This window comes from Chelonoidis abingdonii, chromosome 4 (assembly GCF_003597395.2).
Source record: "Chelonoidis abingdonii isolate Lonesome George chromosome 4, CheloAbing_2.0, whole genome shotgun sequence".
Taxonomy (NCBI): Eukaryota; Metazoa; Chordata; order Testudines; family Testudinidae; genus Chelonoidis; species Chelonoidis abingdonii.
In genome coordinates this window covers 11,672,771-11,685,168 of record NC_133772.1, presented here as the reverse complement: position 1 = coordinate 11,685,168, position 12,398 = coordinate 11,672,771, and the positions used below count along the sequence as shown (strand labels likewise).

The following is a 12,398-nucleotide window of genomic DNA, read 5'->3' as shown; positions in this document are numbered from 1 at the left end:
GGAAATCACTGGAGTCTTAAGGGAAAACATTAGCTCAGTAAGGCTCTCAACACCTTTCATTCCACTGTACAGAAGTTGTACAGATTTGGAGAGAAGAAAACTTGCAGCATTTACACAGATTTCCTCAGAGATTTTTTTGTCAACCCTGACTACTAAAAATTAATTTGTTAATTTCAGGTAAATTGCAAAATGAACAAAAGCAAAAGCTGGCGCTGGAGGTGACAATCACTCGTTTGCACAGTAAGTAGCACTGCAGGGCACAGGACTGCATTTTTTAAATATATTAGGTCTGACGCTGCCGTTGCAGTGTAACTCCAGTGAGCTCAAGAACCCTGGCTTACATGGATAAGATGAGAGTTAGGTCCACTGCTCTGTGAAATGCGCACTACAGGGAAATGCAAGAACATTCTCCAGTTGCATCTATTCTTCTCCATTCATGGATAAACTCCCCTGCACAGAGACTGATTGGATTGTCTTTCCTATTTGTTATATAAGAGCAGGTTTACCCATCACCCAGAATGACTGTGATTGGCTGTAACGGTGACCAGGTTATCAGAAGGTCTCAGCTGATTGATTCTGCACACAGAAAATCCAGAGATCTGGAGGGAGGGAGGGATGGAAGGAGGGTGTGAAATACCCCCACCATTCCCCCCGCACCTGCTCATCTCCACTAGGAACATCACCAGCGCTTGGCATTGATCATTAGCACAACTCAACCTCATTTTACAATGTGTCTTTGACACAGACTTTATCCCAGATTGTCTTAAATATTAGCAGAGAGAGAAAAAGTACAAGAGAAGAGGGCAGAGGAGATTGTTTTCACCTGACAGTGAAAAGAGATGGAGATACAGTGGTGGGCAAAAGGGAAGCTGTTTCAGACAACAGGAGAGTCAGAGGAGTTGGCTCTCACTTTAACACAACCTGGCTACTGTTAACAGGACACTGGGACTAGAGAGAAGGGGAGAACTATGAGGCGTGACAGACACAGATAGCCAAGCTCTGTGGCTGGAGCAAGACCATGGAGGGTTTAACATAGAAGGACCTGGATTTTCAAAAGTGACTAGTGACTCTGACAGCCTGACTTTTTGGGTGCACAACTTGAGATGCCTTAAAGGGGTTTGATTTTCAGACAGTGCTTGGCTCCTGCTTCCTGAAAATCTGCTCCCTTTAAGATCTTTCAGCTTGATTGCCCCAAATCACGTCATTTAAAAATCTTGGACATGGAGACCCACTTTGTACTGGGTCCTGCATGCTAGAGTCTATATTAATTAATCATAAACAAATAAGATTTTGCCTTTCAGAGTAAATCTGTCCAGACTTCACAGTATCTGTTTGGGTATTTTTGTATAAAAATCAATATTGGCAACAGAAGATCTAATTCTTTTGTCTTAGGGGATAGCCATACAACGCTTGAGCTTTTAGCAGAATAGTCTGGGTATAACCGGTGGCAGAATTTTCCAATAAATTGTATGAATGAAGCGAGTCAAACCATCCACAGAGTAGAACCAGTTTACAGTGAATTAAAACAAACAAGGAGGGCTGAGATAGGAGAAGGGGCAGATTAGAAGAGAAAGAGGAAATGCCCAGAATGAAACTGACTTGTGTACATAGTTTGGGTGATAATCGTGGCTTATTCTATTTGCAGACCAGTTACAGAACCAGTCCAAGGAGAAGGCGGCTCAGGAAGAGGTGGTAGTAAGAAAAGGTCAGCAAACTTTGTAACTCAGACTCTAGACAACCATTATGCTTCTAATCTCACATGAAAAGGTTAAACGGTAAATTCGAATGAAATCTGTTTATGTGTTTAGCATAAAGGAATTGTACTGTTCATAACAGGTTGCTATGTATTCCTAATGGATACCAAATTTAGCCTCACTATATTCGAATACGTGTATCTGTGATGGCAAATGCCTTAAACAATAAATTGATTTGATTTCAACACTCCTTCTTCAGAGACCCTGGCAGTCATTGTTTACTTGATATGCTCCAGCTCCAATTTCAGCTACCCCTGCACACCAAGAAAATCATCAAAGTTTTGACCCCCTCCCCACCAAAGGTAGCTTGTTTTGCCAGACTACTGTCAAACACTTCATAATTGTTTTAAAAATAAATGTTTCTAATTCACATTCATAGCTGAGCATGAAGACAACTAAGCCATGTCCTGCATTCATTTCCAGTTGCTTAGCACCTGAATACAAGTTGATAATCAACTTGTAGAACAAGGGTAGGAAACCCGCGGCACGAGAGCTGATTTTCAGTGGCACTCACGCTGCCTGGGTCCTGCCCACTAGTCAGGAGAGCTCTGCATTTTAATTTAATTTTAAATGAAGCTTCTTAAACATTTTAAAAACCTTATTTACTTTACATACAACAATAGTTTAGTTATATATATTATAGACTTATAGCAAGAGACCTTCTAAAAATGTTAAAATGTATGACTGGCACGCAAAACTTTAAATTAGAGTGAATAAATGAAGACTTGGCACACCACTTCTGAAAGGTTGCGGACCCCTGTTGTAGAACAATGAAGAGGCTGACCAAAAGCCTGGACTCATTTCTCACTGGAAGTCTGGCTGTTTTTTTAGATCAGGTTTTAACTATGCAGATCCAACCCCCCAGTCCAGTCAGAGAAAAACAAGATGCTTTGTTAAAGCATCCTGATGATGAGGGAGAGGAAAGTCTGAAGGACCAGATGCAGAAGAGGACAGCCCAACTCATTGCAAAGGAAAAGGAGGTGAGAAGGTGATACAATCCGTTAATGAGATTCAGTGTTCTCATTAGCAGATTAATTGCTATTTTTAAAGGCTTCCAAGGCAGAAATAAAACTGATGTGTGATGATTTTTAGGAGTAACCATACAAATAACATCTAATTCTGTAACTGGAGACTCATGGTCACTACATTTTGATTCTGACCTCAGCTAAACCCCCTGTTGGGTTTCCTCTAAGTATTTCCAGGTAGAATAATAGTCATGCAATGACATCAAAGCAAGCCCTTTACCTAGATAGCCTTAAAGTCACAAATATTTCATACCCCGAATAAAACCTTCACATGCACAAGCTGAAATGTACGTTGGCATGCGAGTTAAATACTGCAGGTCGATCTTGTACATAAGACAACTCAGGGCTATCATAAAACAACACATTGGTACCCATCTTCCCAGACAATTGACTTCCCCCCCACCCGCCAAGCCAGCTCCTTTGAGACTTATCTCCTGGAGCAGAGAAGTGAATGATAGAAACATAGCTTTTGTCTACCAAAGGGAATTGGCAAGAGAAAATACCCAAAGGCATATGTTAAAATTAAATACACACAGAGCTGTGGGATGCAGGAGCAGTGCTGGACAAGAACAAGTCTCTCCAGCAAAGTGCTCACAATGTGACAGCACATGCACAAGGCAATGCCACAGGGAGCAGACACCAGGGCAGACTGATCGGGGTTCAGGGAGCAAAGAGGGTACAAGGGACCTGTATGCACCCGGGTGGGGGACTAGAATTCTAGAGTAAGTGCTTCCTAAGCACAAGCATGTGTTAGCAGCACCATTGATGCTAGATACCCCTAGGGGAGTGCTGTGGGAGCTGCTGTTATGGGGAGTACACACCTGCCCCTCACAGCATGCAGTAGTTATCATCTCAGTGGGCTCCCCCAGAACCACAGAGATGTTCTGTCAGTCTGCCCTCTGCACTCAGAAGCCCCTGGCAGCTGCCAGTGGGGCAGTTACTCGCTGCTCATCCCAAACACGCCTGTGGCTCCAGCACTTGGAATGTAAAGGGTCAATTAAAGTGAGGCCTGGGGAATTGTGGCTCTGGGAAATTTAATTGCTCTGCTTTAATCTCTCTTCCCCTACTTCTTTATGTCCTCATCAGCCCCACCCCCTTCAGAGGAGCTGTTTAGGTGGGGAGGGAGAGCTGAGGCTTTTTTTCTTTCTTTATTGACCGTCTAATATAGTGCCTAGAACAATCTCCAGGCACCAAGAGACTTATACGCAGGAATTTATAAAATAGGCTTTTACCCTTCTCTGTGGCAGATGGAGTTCAGTGTGTCTTACTGAACCCACACTGTCTACTTCAACGACTACAAGCACCAGCCACTGCAAATTAGGTCTAAATCAGCTGGGGGCATGGCGAGTGCAAAACACCATTAAATCTAAAGGAAACAGGTGAGAGCAGGAACTGGCTAGAACACACAAAGTTCTTGCTTTTCCAACAGCTTATACAGGGCTACATTACATACCGTACTGTGCGCCGTCAGGAAAAATTTGTGTTGCACTTCACATAGACCACTGACTCCTCATACAATGCAGCCTCAAAACAATCTGACCAGCCCTAGGCACACCTGACTACTATGCATTGCCACAAACATCAATGCAACCAACATAGAATACACACAAACACCAGGTCATCTCCATAGGTAATAACAGTGCCCCCCAGCCATAGCCAGAATCTTGGTGCTTTGGGGGGAGCTGCTGAAAGTACAACTTCCCCTCTCCAACATGAAAAGGAAAAATCTAACAGCCACTCACCTGCTGGAAGAAAGCAAGATGCAGCCAGCAGCAGCCCCTTCCAAAGCAGCCATCCTAGGGCTGCAGCTGCTTGATTCTGCCCAATTTAAAGGGTCAGGGGATTGGCCCTGCTTTGAGCAGGGGGGTGGACTAGATGACCTCCTGAGGTCCCTTCCAGCCCTGATATTCTATGATCTAGGCATTGCTCTCCCAGCTAGAGGATGCTAAAGGGTCACTCCCACAAGGCATGGTGGCGGGGTGGGGAGGGTGAAAGTTCTGGGGAGAGCTAATAATGACCAGTCACAGAGGAAAATGTTTTTTGGGGGGAAGGACTGCTTCTGTGTGATGGCTTTCCCTTCCCTTCCCTCCCCTCAGTCCTACTGATTTTGCTCCTACCTTCCAGCTAGTGAAACTCTGCATGGAGGCAAGCCATTTACCTATATGGAGCCAGCTGCAGACCTGAGGACTTTCTCTTCAGCTGTCACAGGCAGTGGGATGGGATTAAATATGTTATGTTTTGGTGGGGGAAATATTACTTTTTCTCCCACACGACTTGAGTGCTGCTGAAAGGTGCCAGCGTACTAGAACGACAGGCTAAAGACCCCAAGAGGGGTAATATACAGGCTGAGGCAGAGTGTGCTTCCCCTGGGCTCCTCTTAACAATAAACAGCTGTCCTGCCCTAGATGTCACAATACTAGGGGTGAGAGGGAAGATCACTCTCCACTACATCAGTCCTGTTGCCCTGGGAACTTCACCGAGACCGGCCAAATTCTTGGTACACGTGAGCCATTTCCTAACATTCCTCTGCTTTGTTTCCAGTGCGCAGATCTCCGCTCTGAGCTGGAGGCCCTGAGCGACGAGTACCACTCCTGCATGACCAAGTTACGTCAGTGCCGAGACGAGCTCAATCAGTTCCAGAGCAAGCAGTCCAAAGTAGGAGTTCACTTTTACTGTGTGCAGTTACCTACTGCAAACATCCTGAGCAGTTTGACACCTTTGCAGGCGCCACACTGGGGCTGGGCTTGGGGAAAATTTGTTTCTCAGCTCTGTTCTACTCAGTTTCTTATGCTGCATGCATCACTGTACTGTCTGGGCCCCCTCCAGTAGTGCATTAAGCAACATGACTACACATCCATCACATTGGTTCCTTCCTTTCCCCAGGATTCCTCTTCCTCTTGTTTTGGTAAGATTTGTCTTTCTTTTAAATACACATTGCTACATGTTTATGTTAGAGAAAGCAAAGTGAAAGAAACACATTGCACTTGGAGCAGAAGGTGGTGAGGTTTGTGAGGTCATCTGGACAACGGAGGAAAGATAGCACCTGTGTATTTACACCAGACAAATTAAAAATTTCCTTTTTGCATACTGAATCACTGAACACATTTAATTCTCTCTTTCAGAGACGATGTGGCCACTGGATCCCTCTCCTAATGGTGGTGATAGCAGCAGCCATGGCGGCTTTCTTAGCCAATTTTGTACCATGAGAATCCATCAGTTTCAATTACCTCAGCACAGCAACTGACTCAACTTTTTTCATTGTAATGTATAAAAATTTTGTAGGGTTTTTGGGGGGGATATTTTTGAGCTGGTCTCACTCCTCGGCAAATTCACACTGGTCCAATAAATGCGGTGAGATCATTCCTCTTGCTTGGTTTAATTTTTAATTGAAGGTTACATTAGAAAAGGTTCAGTTTCTGTGCTGCAGCAGCCATATGTTTTATTACACAGTATCAGTCACTTAAAAACTCCCACTGCGGGAGGAAAGAACTTAGTAGGAGACACAAAACCCTGCTCCCTCCCCGCCTTTTCTGTTCATCTAGACAGTCTCAGCTCTTGTCCAGCTCCTCATCAACTCCTAGTTGCTCATTGTAGCCTCATCCTCTCCCCCCCCCCCCCCCCCACCCTCCAATCCATACAAAGCACTACAGGTTGCTAATTTTTTTTTTTTTAAATTAAGTGTGGGCAGAAAAATTGTGAAATGTCAATACCATGTTAATCCAAGTCAATGCTGGGTACTTATTGAAATTCCTTTAACAGCTGAGTTCTGTTGCTTTGACAACAGCACGTATCTTTAATGCACACATCTGTGCTGTGAGCACAAGCAGAGTCTATGGTAGATGGGTTACACTAGACAACATAGGCAATTAGTAACAATATTTATAAAATTTTACATGTTCAAAGCACAGTACAAATATGGACCCCTTTTTAATCCTCATATTGTTTGTGAGAGGTAAATATCCCCATTTTACAGCTAGGGAAACTGAGGCACATATGGGGAGAAATCACTTGCCCCAATGGACCCAGAGGAAAAAATGAGATTAGAACTCATGGCTTCTTTACTCCTGTCACTGTGCTCATTCTTCTAATCAAACCGCCATTAGGAGCACCTGTTGATGTGGTACGGCAGGGAATGGAATTGAATTACCACAGTCCTATTTGGAAGACAAAATGAGGTGGAGTTCAATTGTGACATTTGAGTGAGGTTACTAGGCCCTGGTCCATACTATGAACTGATGTTGGTATAACTACATCACTCAGGGTAGTGGAAAATCCCCACCCCTGAGCAACACAGCTATATTGACCGAACTCCTGGTGTAAACAGTGCTATGTCTACAGAACAGCTTGTCCCGTCACCATAGCTACCGCCTCTCAGGAAGGTGCAGTACCTAGGCTGAAGGGCGCAGCTCTCCCATCGGCAAAGGTCACATCTTCACTAAACACTACAGCAGTGTTGTAAGTGTAGACAAACCGTAGGAGTTGAACACCCTACAACTGGGATCCATCCCACATGAACTGCCTGCAACCCAGCTGTGGGTGCCTGAATCCACAAAGTGCACTTCCAGGAAAAGCAAGTGTTCAATATATCAGTGACAGGACAAATACAGGTTCAGCATCTAACATGCTCACCCTTCACATCCAGTGCTCTGGGCCCTAAATTCCAGGTGTAGGGGAGAGCTGTGGTTTCAAGATATTCTCGGGGGAACTTTTGTCCATAGGGCAGTGTTAAGTGTCCCGCTAGATTTCATGCTTGGCATCCCCCAAGCCTATGATGAAAAGAAATGAAGAAACTAGATTTACAAAGCAACAGCAGCTACAGAAACCACCTCCGTTGAGATACAGAGGTTTGCAAAGTCATTCTGCGCACTAAATACATCCTTCAGATTTCCACTCCATGCATCCAGGGCCTCCTTCATGGCAAGATACAGGTTCTCTGGGACACTAAAGGAATAAATTCGGACTCTGAGATCTTTACTTATCCTACAGCAAGAGGCCTGGACAGTAAAAACTCTTAGTGGGGTCAGAGACAAACAGTTGTCAAACCCCTGCTCGGTTATGAAAGTATAGGAAGCTGGGTAGCCCAGGAGAACACCAAAGATGGTGCATAGATTCCAATCGGCAGAGAAGATCTCACTGGTAGTGACTGGCTGGGATGTGATATTTGGCAGTGTTTTAACATGAGCCAGTATTTCAGCAATGTGGCCTTTTATAGATTCCACATACTCTGGCTCGCAATGGCCAGGACACGTCTTAGAAGCTGAAACATCAATGAAGGGCACTTTGTTTGTGAGTAATAGCATTTCCAACCACAGTGCCGTCTTCTCCAGGTTGAGTATCAGAACATTGTCTGCTATATTTAGAAGGTGCAGCCGATGCTTTGTCAGGCCAATGCCCTGGATCTGCTGAAGGTACTTCTCGATTTTGTCTACTCCAACTGAATTGTAATCGTACAGGAGAGCGGGTTTCAACCCAGAAGCTACAGCTAAGATCTCCCCAGCCAGGTGCAAGGAGGCAGCTGGAGATAAACTCTTCTTCCTTCCTGGTCTAAGGTTCTGCTGAGCTGCCGCAGTTAGCAACTGAGGGGACAGTGTTGCCATCTGCTCCCTAGTTTCAGGATTATTCTGGAACTGGCTGATCCACAGTGAAATCTTGAATCACTGTTCTCTGTACCTCCACAATCAACTTTTCTTTAGGCTTCTGCTGCCCTAAATCACTTCCTGAAAGATACTGAAATAAACAGTATTAGCATTTAAAAGGGATCCAATGTATTTGTGAGCTTCTGAAAGTTAAGATTCCCTGCCCTCCCCTGGCTTTAATTCCTGCAAAAGCAAATATATCCCAAAATCCTCACATTTTCACCCTTGGGTGCACAAACATCCATTAAATCCCCATTTATCCTGCACAGGGCAGGGACAAAATAAATTATGTCTATCTACATTATAACAAAGATTCTCTGGAATGTAATCCCATCCCTTCAAGCTCTAGAAGCAATTTACAGAGTCCACTCCAGGATTTGGGGTTTTAAAGACTGAAGAGAACAGATTGAACAATAGCACAAAGTTTAGGGCAACACAGATAAGATACAGGCCCCTAAAACTGGAGGTCCCTAAACTGTGGTCCACGATCTGCAAAGCCCTTGCTGGTGGGGGCAGGAAGCCAGCTGGCCAGGCTCTCCTCCTGGTTCCCAGCTGAAACAAAGAATATAGGAGAGGAAATGAAATGAAAGACGGTTGTTCACCGGGTTCACCACCCTGCTGAGCATTTAGCACCAGTATTTCAAAGTAGACTATTCTTAGCAACAGTTTGCACACAAACCCTCTTTCCCAGAGGTCCCTCCAGCTCAGAGCTGTGCACTGTCTGTGTGCACAAGGAGGGAGGAAATGCCTGATGAGAACAGCATTGTGTTGATCAGTTTCTCAAGTGTGCCTCTCCACGCGGATACGACCCACCGTGTGTGCATCGGCTTGCGTATGGGGCAGAGGAGGAGCGTGCAATCCTGCTGCAGGACCTCAGCCGAGCCCGGGCTCCCTTGTGCACTGACCAGCTGGTGCTTTCCTTTCTCCACTGCGGGAAGCAAAGGGCAGGACATAGGATCCGACTAAGAGCTCAGGCTTCCGCTTCCCCTCACTTGCTGCTCCCTCATCACCTGACACAACAGCGGCCGGGCGAGTCCCGCCTGCAGCTTGCATTTAAAGAGACCTGCTGTGTTGCGGCTGCACACGGAAGCGCTCCATGGTCACTCCTGCAAGCTGCACCCCTTGGATATAGCTAAGCTAGCCCCAGAGCAGGCTACAGGACTGGGAGATTTCCAAATATTGCAGATACAGCTACACCTTTGCTCCTGGGGACTGTGTGTAGATGCAAGTGAAACGCCACACTTAGAACACAAGTAAAACACACCTTTCCATGTTGCATTTGCAGCCCAGAATCCTCTTTTAGGTGCTCCGCTAACAAGAGTTGCATTGCATCAGAATCATATTCAGTGCCCATTTCAGAGACAAAAGCCGAGTACTGAACCAGCAGCGACCAAAGCACCATGCAAACCTAGTGTCCAAACTCCTTGTAGGGAAATTTTTCAGTCGAAAGACTGTCTAGGTAGAAGCATCAACTGGAGTGTCACAGACATAGAGCTGGACCATCCTATTTGGCAAGTCAGGAGGGTTCCACAAACCTCACCTCTGGGCCTGGCTTGCTCCCTCTCCTGCTAGGTATTTCCAAGTAGGTCAGAGGAGCCCATTTTCAGCGTTAAATTGCTGCCTCCCACCCTACTACAGGGATAAGTCCCACAGAAACAACATGCAGACAGCACCTGCTCCAGGCTCTTGGGAGGTTCACCCACTCAGCAGCTCAGAGGTCCATCCTGATACACCCCTTTAGTAAGAGGGGGCATATTGCTACTCAACCTTCCCCTCTAGCAGGCCCAGGGCATAACAAAGCCTCAGTGAGCCTGGTACAAGAATAGCTTTGGGGCCCCAGCCCGTCTCAGCCGACCCACCCCCAACCTGGCCCTCAGCAACCCACACACCTCCTGCCTCTTTCCAGATGAGCTCCTTGCTGTTGTGGTGGCAGCAGTGAGAGTCCAGGGCAGTGGCTGTCCCAGGGACTGAAAACCTGACAGTACCACCCAGACAAGCCCCAGGCTGCTAAGAGCCTGAGCCACAGCAACAACCTTACCCAGGAGACAGAGGTGAGAGGACTTCCTCAGATACCTGGGTGGCAGCCTACCCTGGCCCTTGGGCAGCCCCACCAGCCTCATCTGCCACTCCCATCCTTTGAGGCAGGCACAGGTGATCCCAAAATCTACCACTCTAGGCACCTTCTGCTGCATAGGCCCCATAACTTTTGGACCCTGGCATGACTAGCACTACTGTAGCTAAACCACTGTAGCTGGCTTTTAAAAAGGTTAATCCATATCACATCACCCCACTTTCCCCTCTGGTAGCCTGCAATCCTGTAAACTGGAAGGCAAACTGTACCTCCACGCCAGCTGATCTAAAGGCAGCTAAGTTCCCTCTCTTATACATCCTATTTTCAGGATGACAGAAGATTTACTATAGCACATGGTTGAGAGGGTAGGTAAACCTCAAAGCAGGTAGCAATTCAGAGTTTTATCCAGAGTTCCTGTTCTAAAAACCCTGAAGATCTGTCAACAGCCTAAGGTGGGAGCTTAGATACAATAGGTAACCTAAAAGCTAAACCCTTGTAAATGTACCCAACACAGTATTATTTTGGAAACAAAAAGCACAGAGGCAATTAAAATCAAGAAAATTTTAATGCATTTCCAAACCTCAAAGTATTTAGATCTACCATAGGATTGGTTCATGCTTTGCCCAGATCGGGTTTGCCCATCTATTACTTATGGCACAATTAATTTAGGGAAGTCATGCTCAATGAACTTTGAAATGCCAGTTTGTACATTAATAGATATATTGCTGTTTTGCCTATAGGTGTTGTGTATTCTGGAAGCATCCCACGGTTTTTATGGTGCTTAACTACATCAGTTTTCTTGGGTTACAGTAAATCAGAAGGAAAGTACTTCCTGCAATAAGTTTTAGTAGACTTAGAGGTTGACACAGCAGTACACAGGTACTCATTCACCCATGAGTATGGTACAGCACGGATGTTATAAATCTCTCAGTAAAGGTTTGTGTAAATGTGTTATCGTTTGCTTCTGAATAGAAGGTGCTACGCTGTGCGCCCTTTTTGCTGGGTATAGGGAAAGTAGAATGTCTTATTTTTTTGCAGTATGGTTATATGGTTAGTCTATTTTTAAAGTCAACTGACAAACGCATCTCTTGCTTTACAAATCCAAATAAGTGTTCTGCTTACCTCTGTTAACTAAATAAGGAAAAAGGCTAAGTTCTATTTAAGTGGGTCTTTTTGATTTAGCAGTTTCTTTCCACATCTCTAGCAAGGGAAGCCTGTTAGTTTAATATGCAATATATCAATTAATTTTTAAACTTCCGCAAATGCATGCATAAGCAAGATAGCATGAAACTGTAGGGAACTGCCTGTCCCAAAAACTATTTTCTAATAGCAAAACAAACTTGCGTTATCTTTCCATTCTTATCCGATTATCAGTTTGCATTCGGTAACTTAATGCCTTAGATTTTGGGTAACAATCTCTGTGAGACATCAGTTATGATTAAATTTTATGGACTTCATAATCACTAAAGCACCCTTCTCTTCGGTGCCTCCATGCAGCATCTTACCATCATTCTCTGCTTTAAAGGGGAAAAGGTGAATTAAACATGTTTAAAAGGGCAGACACAAAATACACTGATGGATAGAAAGCGTGGCACCTGTCCTTTGTTAAACAGTGCAATATAACAATCTCATCATATTTACCTCCTGGGAGATGCATGTATACAAAAACATACATTGTACATTAAACATGAAAATGATTACTTTTTAGCTTTACAAAAGGTATGATTTCTTCTTTCCTATTTTCTCGCCTTTTAAAATTCAACTTTACTAAGTTAAAATCTAGTCAGAAAGGAACAATTTTACTTTCAGTTTTTCTGGTTTGTCAATGCTGTATTCATGCAACTGAGTAGCATTTGCTACTAGAAAATGGAGCTGAGGGCTCTTGTCTAGCCTTTATGGGAACATTAGCACT

The 12,398-nt window shown here is 44.7% G+C and overlaps 2 protein-coding genes across 9 annotated transcripts in view; one reads left to right on the top strand and one right to left on the bottom strand.

The window, feature by feature from the left end:
• The window catches only part of TRAF3IP3 (TRAF3 interacting protein 3), a 58,586-nt gene extending 52,447 nt beyond the window's left edge, over positions 1-6,139 (top strand). For 4 of the 8 annotated variants that reach the window (XM_075064827.1, XM_032794145.2, XM_075064828.1 and 1 more), the window contains exons 12-15: positions 178-240; positions 1,646-1,705; positions 2,586-2,734; positions 5,321-5,652. In XM_075064827.1, coding sequence (XP_074920928.1) covers positions 178-240; positions 1,646-1,705; positions 2,586-2,734; positions 5,321-5,608 — 560 coding nt within the window. In that variant the 3' untranslated portion in view covers positions 5,609-5,652. Of the gene's footprint in view, positions 1-177; positions 241-1,645; positions 1,706-2,585; positions 2,735-5,320; positions 5,656-5,901 lie in introns of those variants that run through there. The other 4 variants (XM_032794143.2, XM_032794150.2, XM_075064829.1 and 1 more) reach the window with 4 other exon arrangements.
• An 84-nt stretch (positions 6,140-6,223) lies between these two features.
• C4H1orf74 (chromosome 4 C1orf74 homolog) lies at positions 6,224-9,668 on the bottom strand. Its single transcript, XM_032794154.2, has 2 exons — positions 9,321-9,668; positions 6,224-8,506 (listed from the first exon to the last, which is right to left on the bottom strand). The coding sequence occupies exon 2, from the start codon at positions 8,374-8,376 to the stop codon at positions 7,576-7,578; it is 801 nt and encodes a 266-aa protein (XP_032650045.1). The 5' UTR covers positions 8,377-8,506; positions 9,321-9,668; the 3' UTR covers positions 6,224-7,575.
• Positions 9,669-12,398: the final 2,730 nt, after the last annotated feature.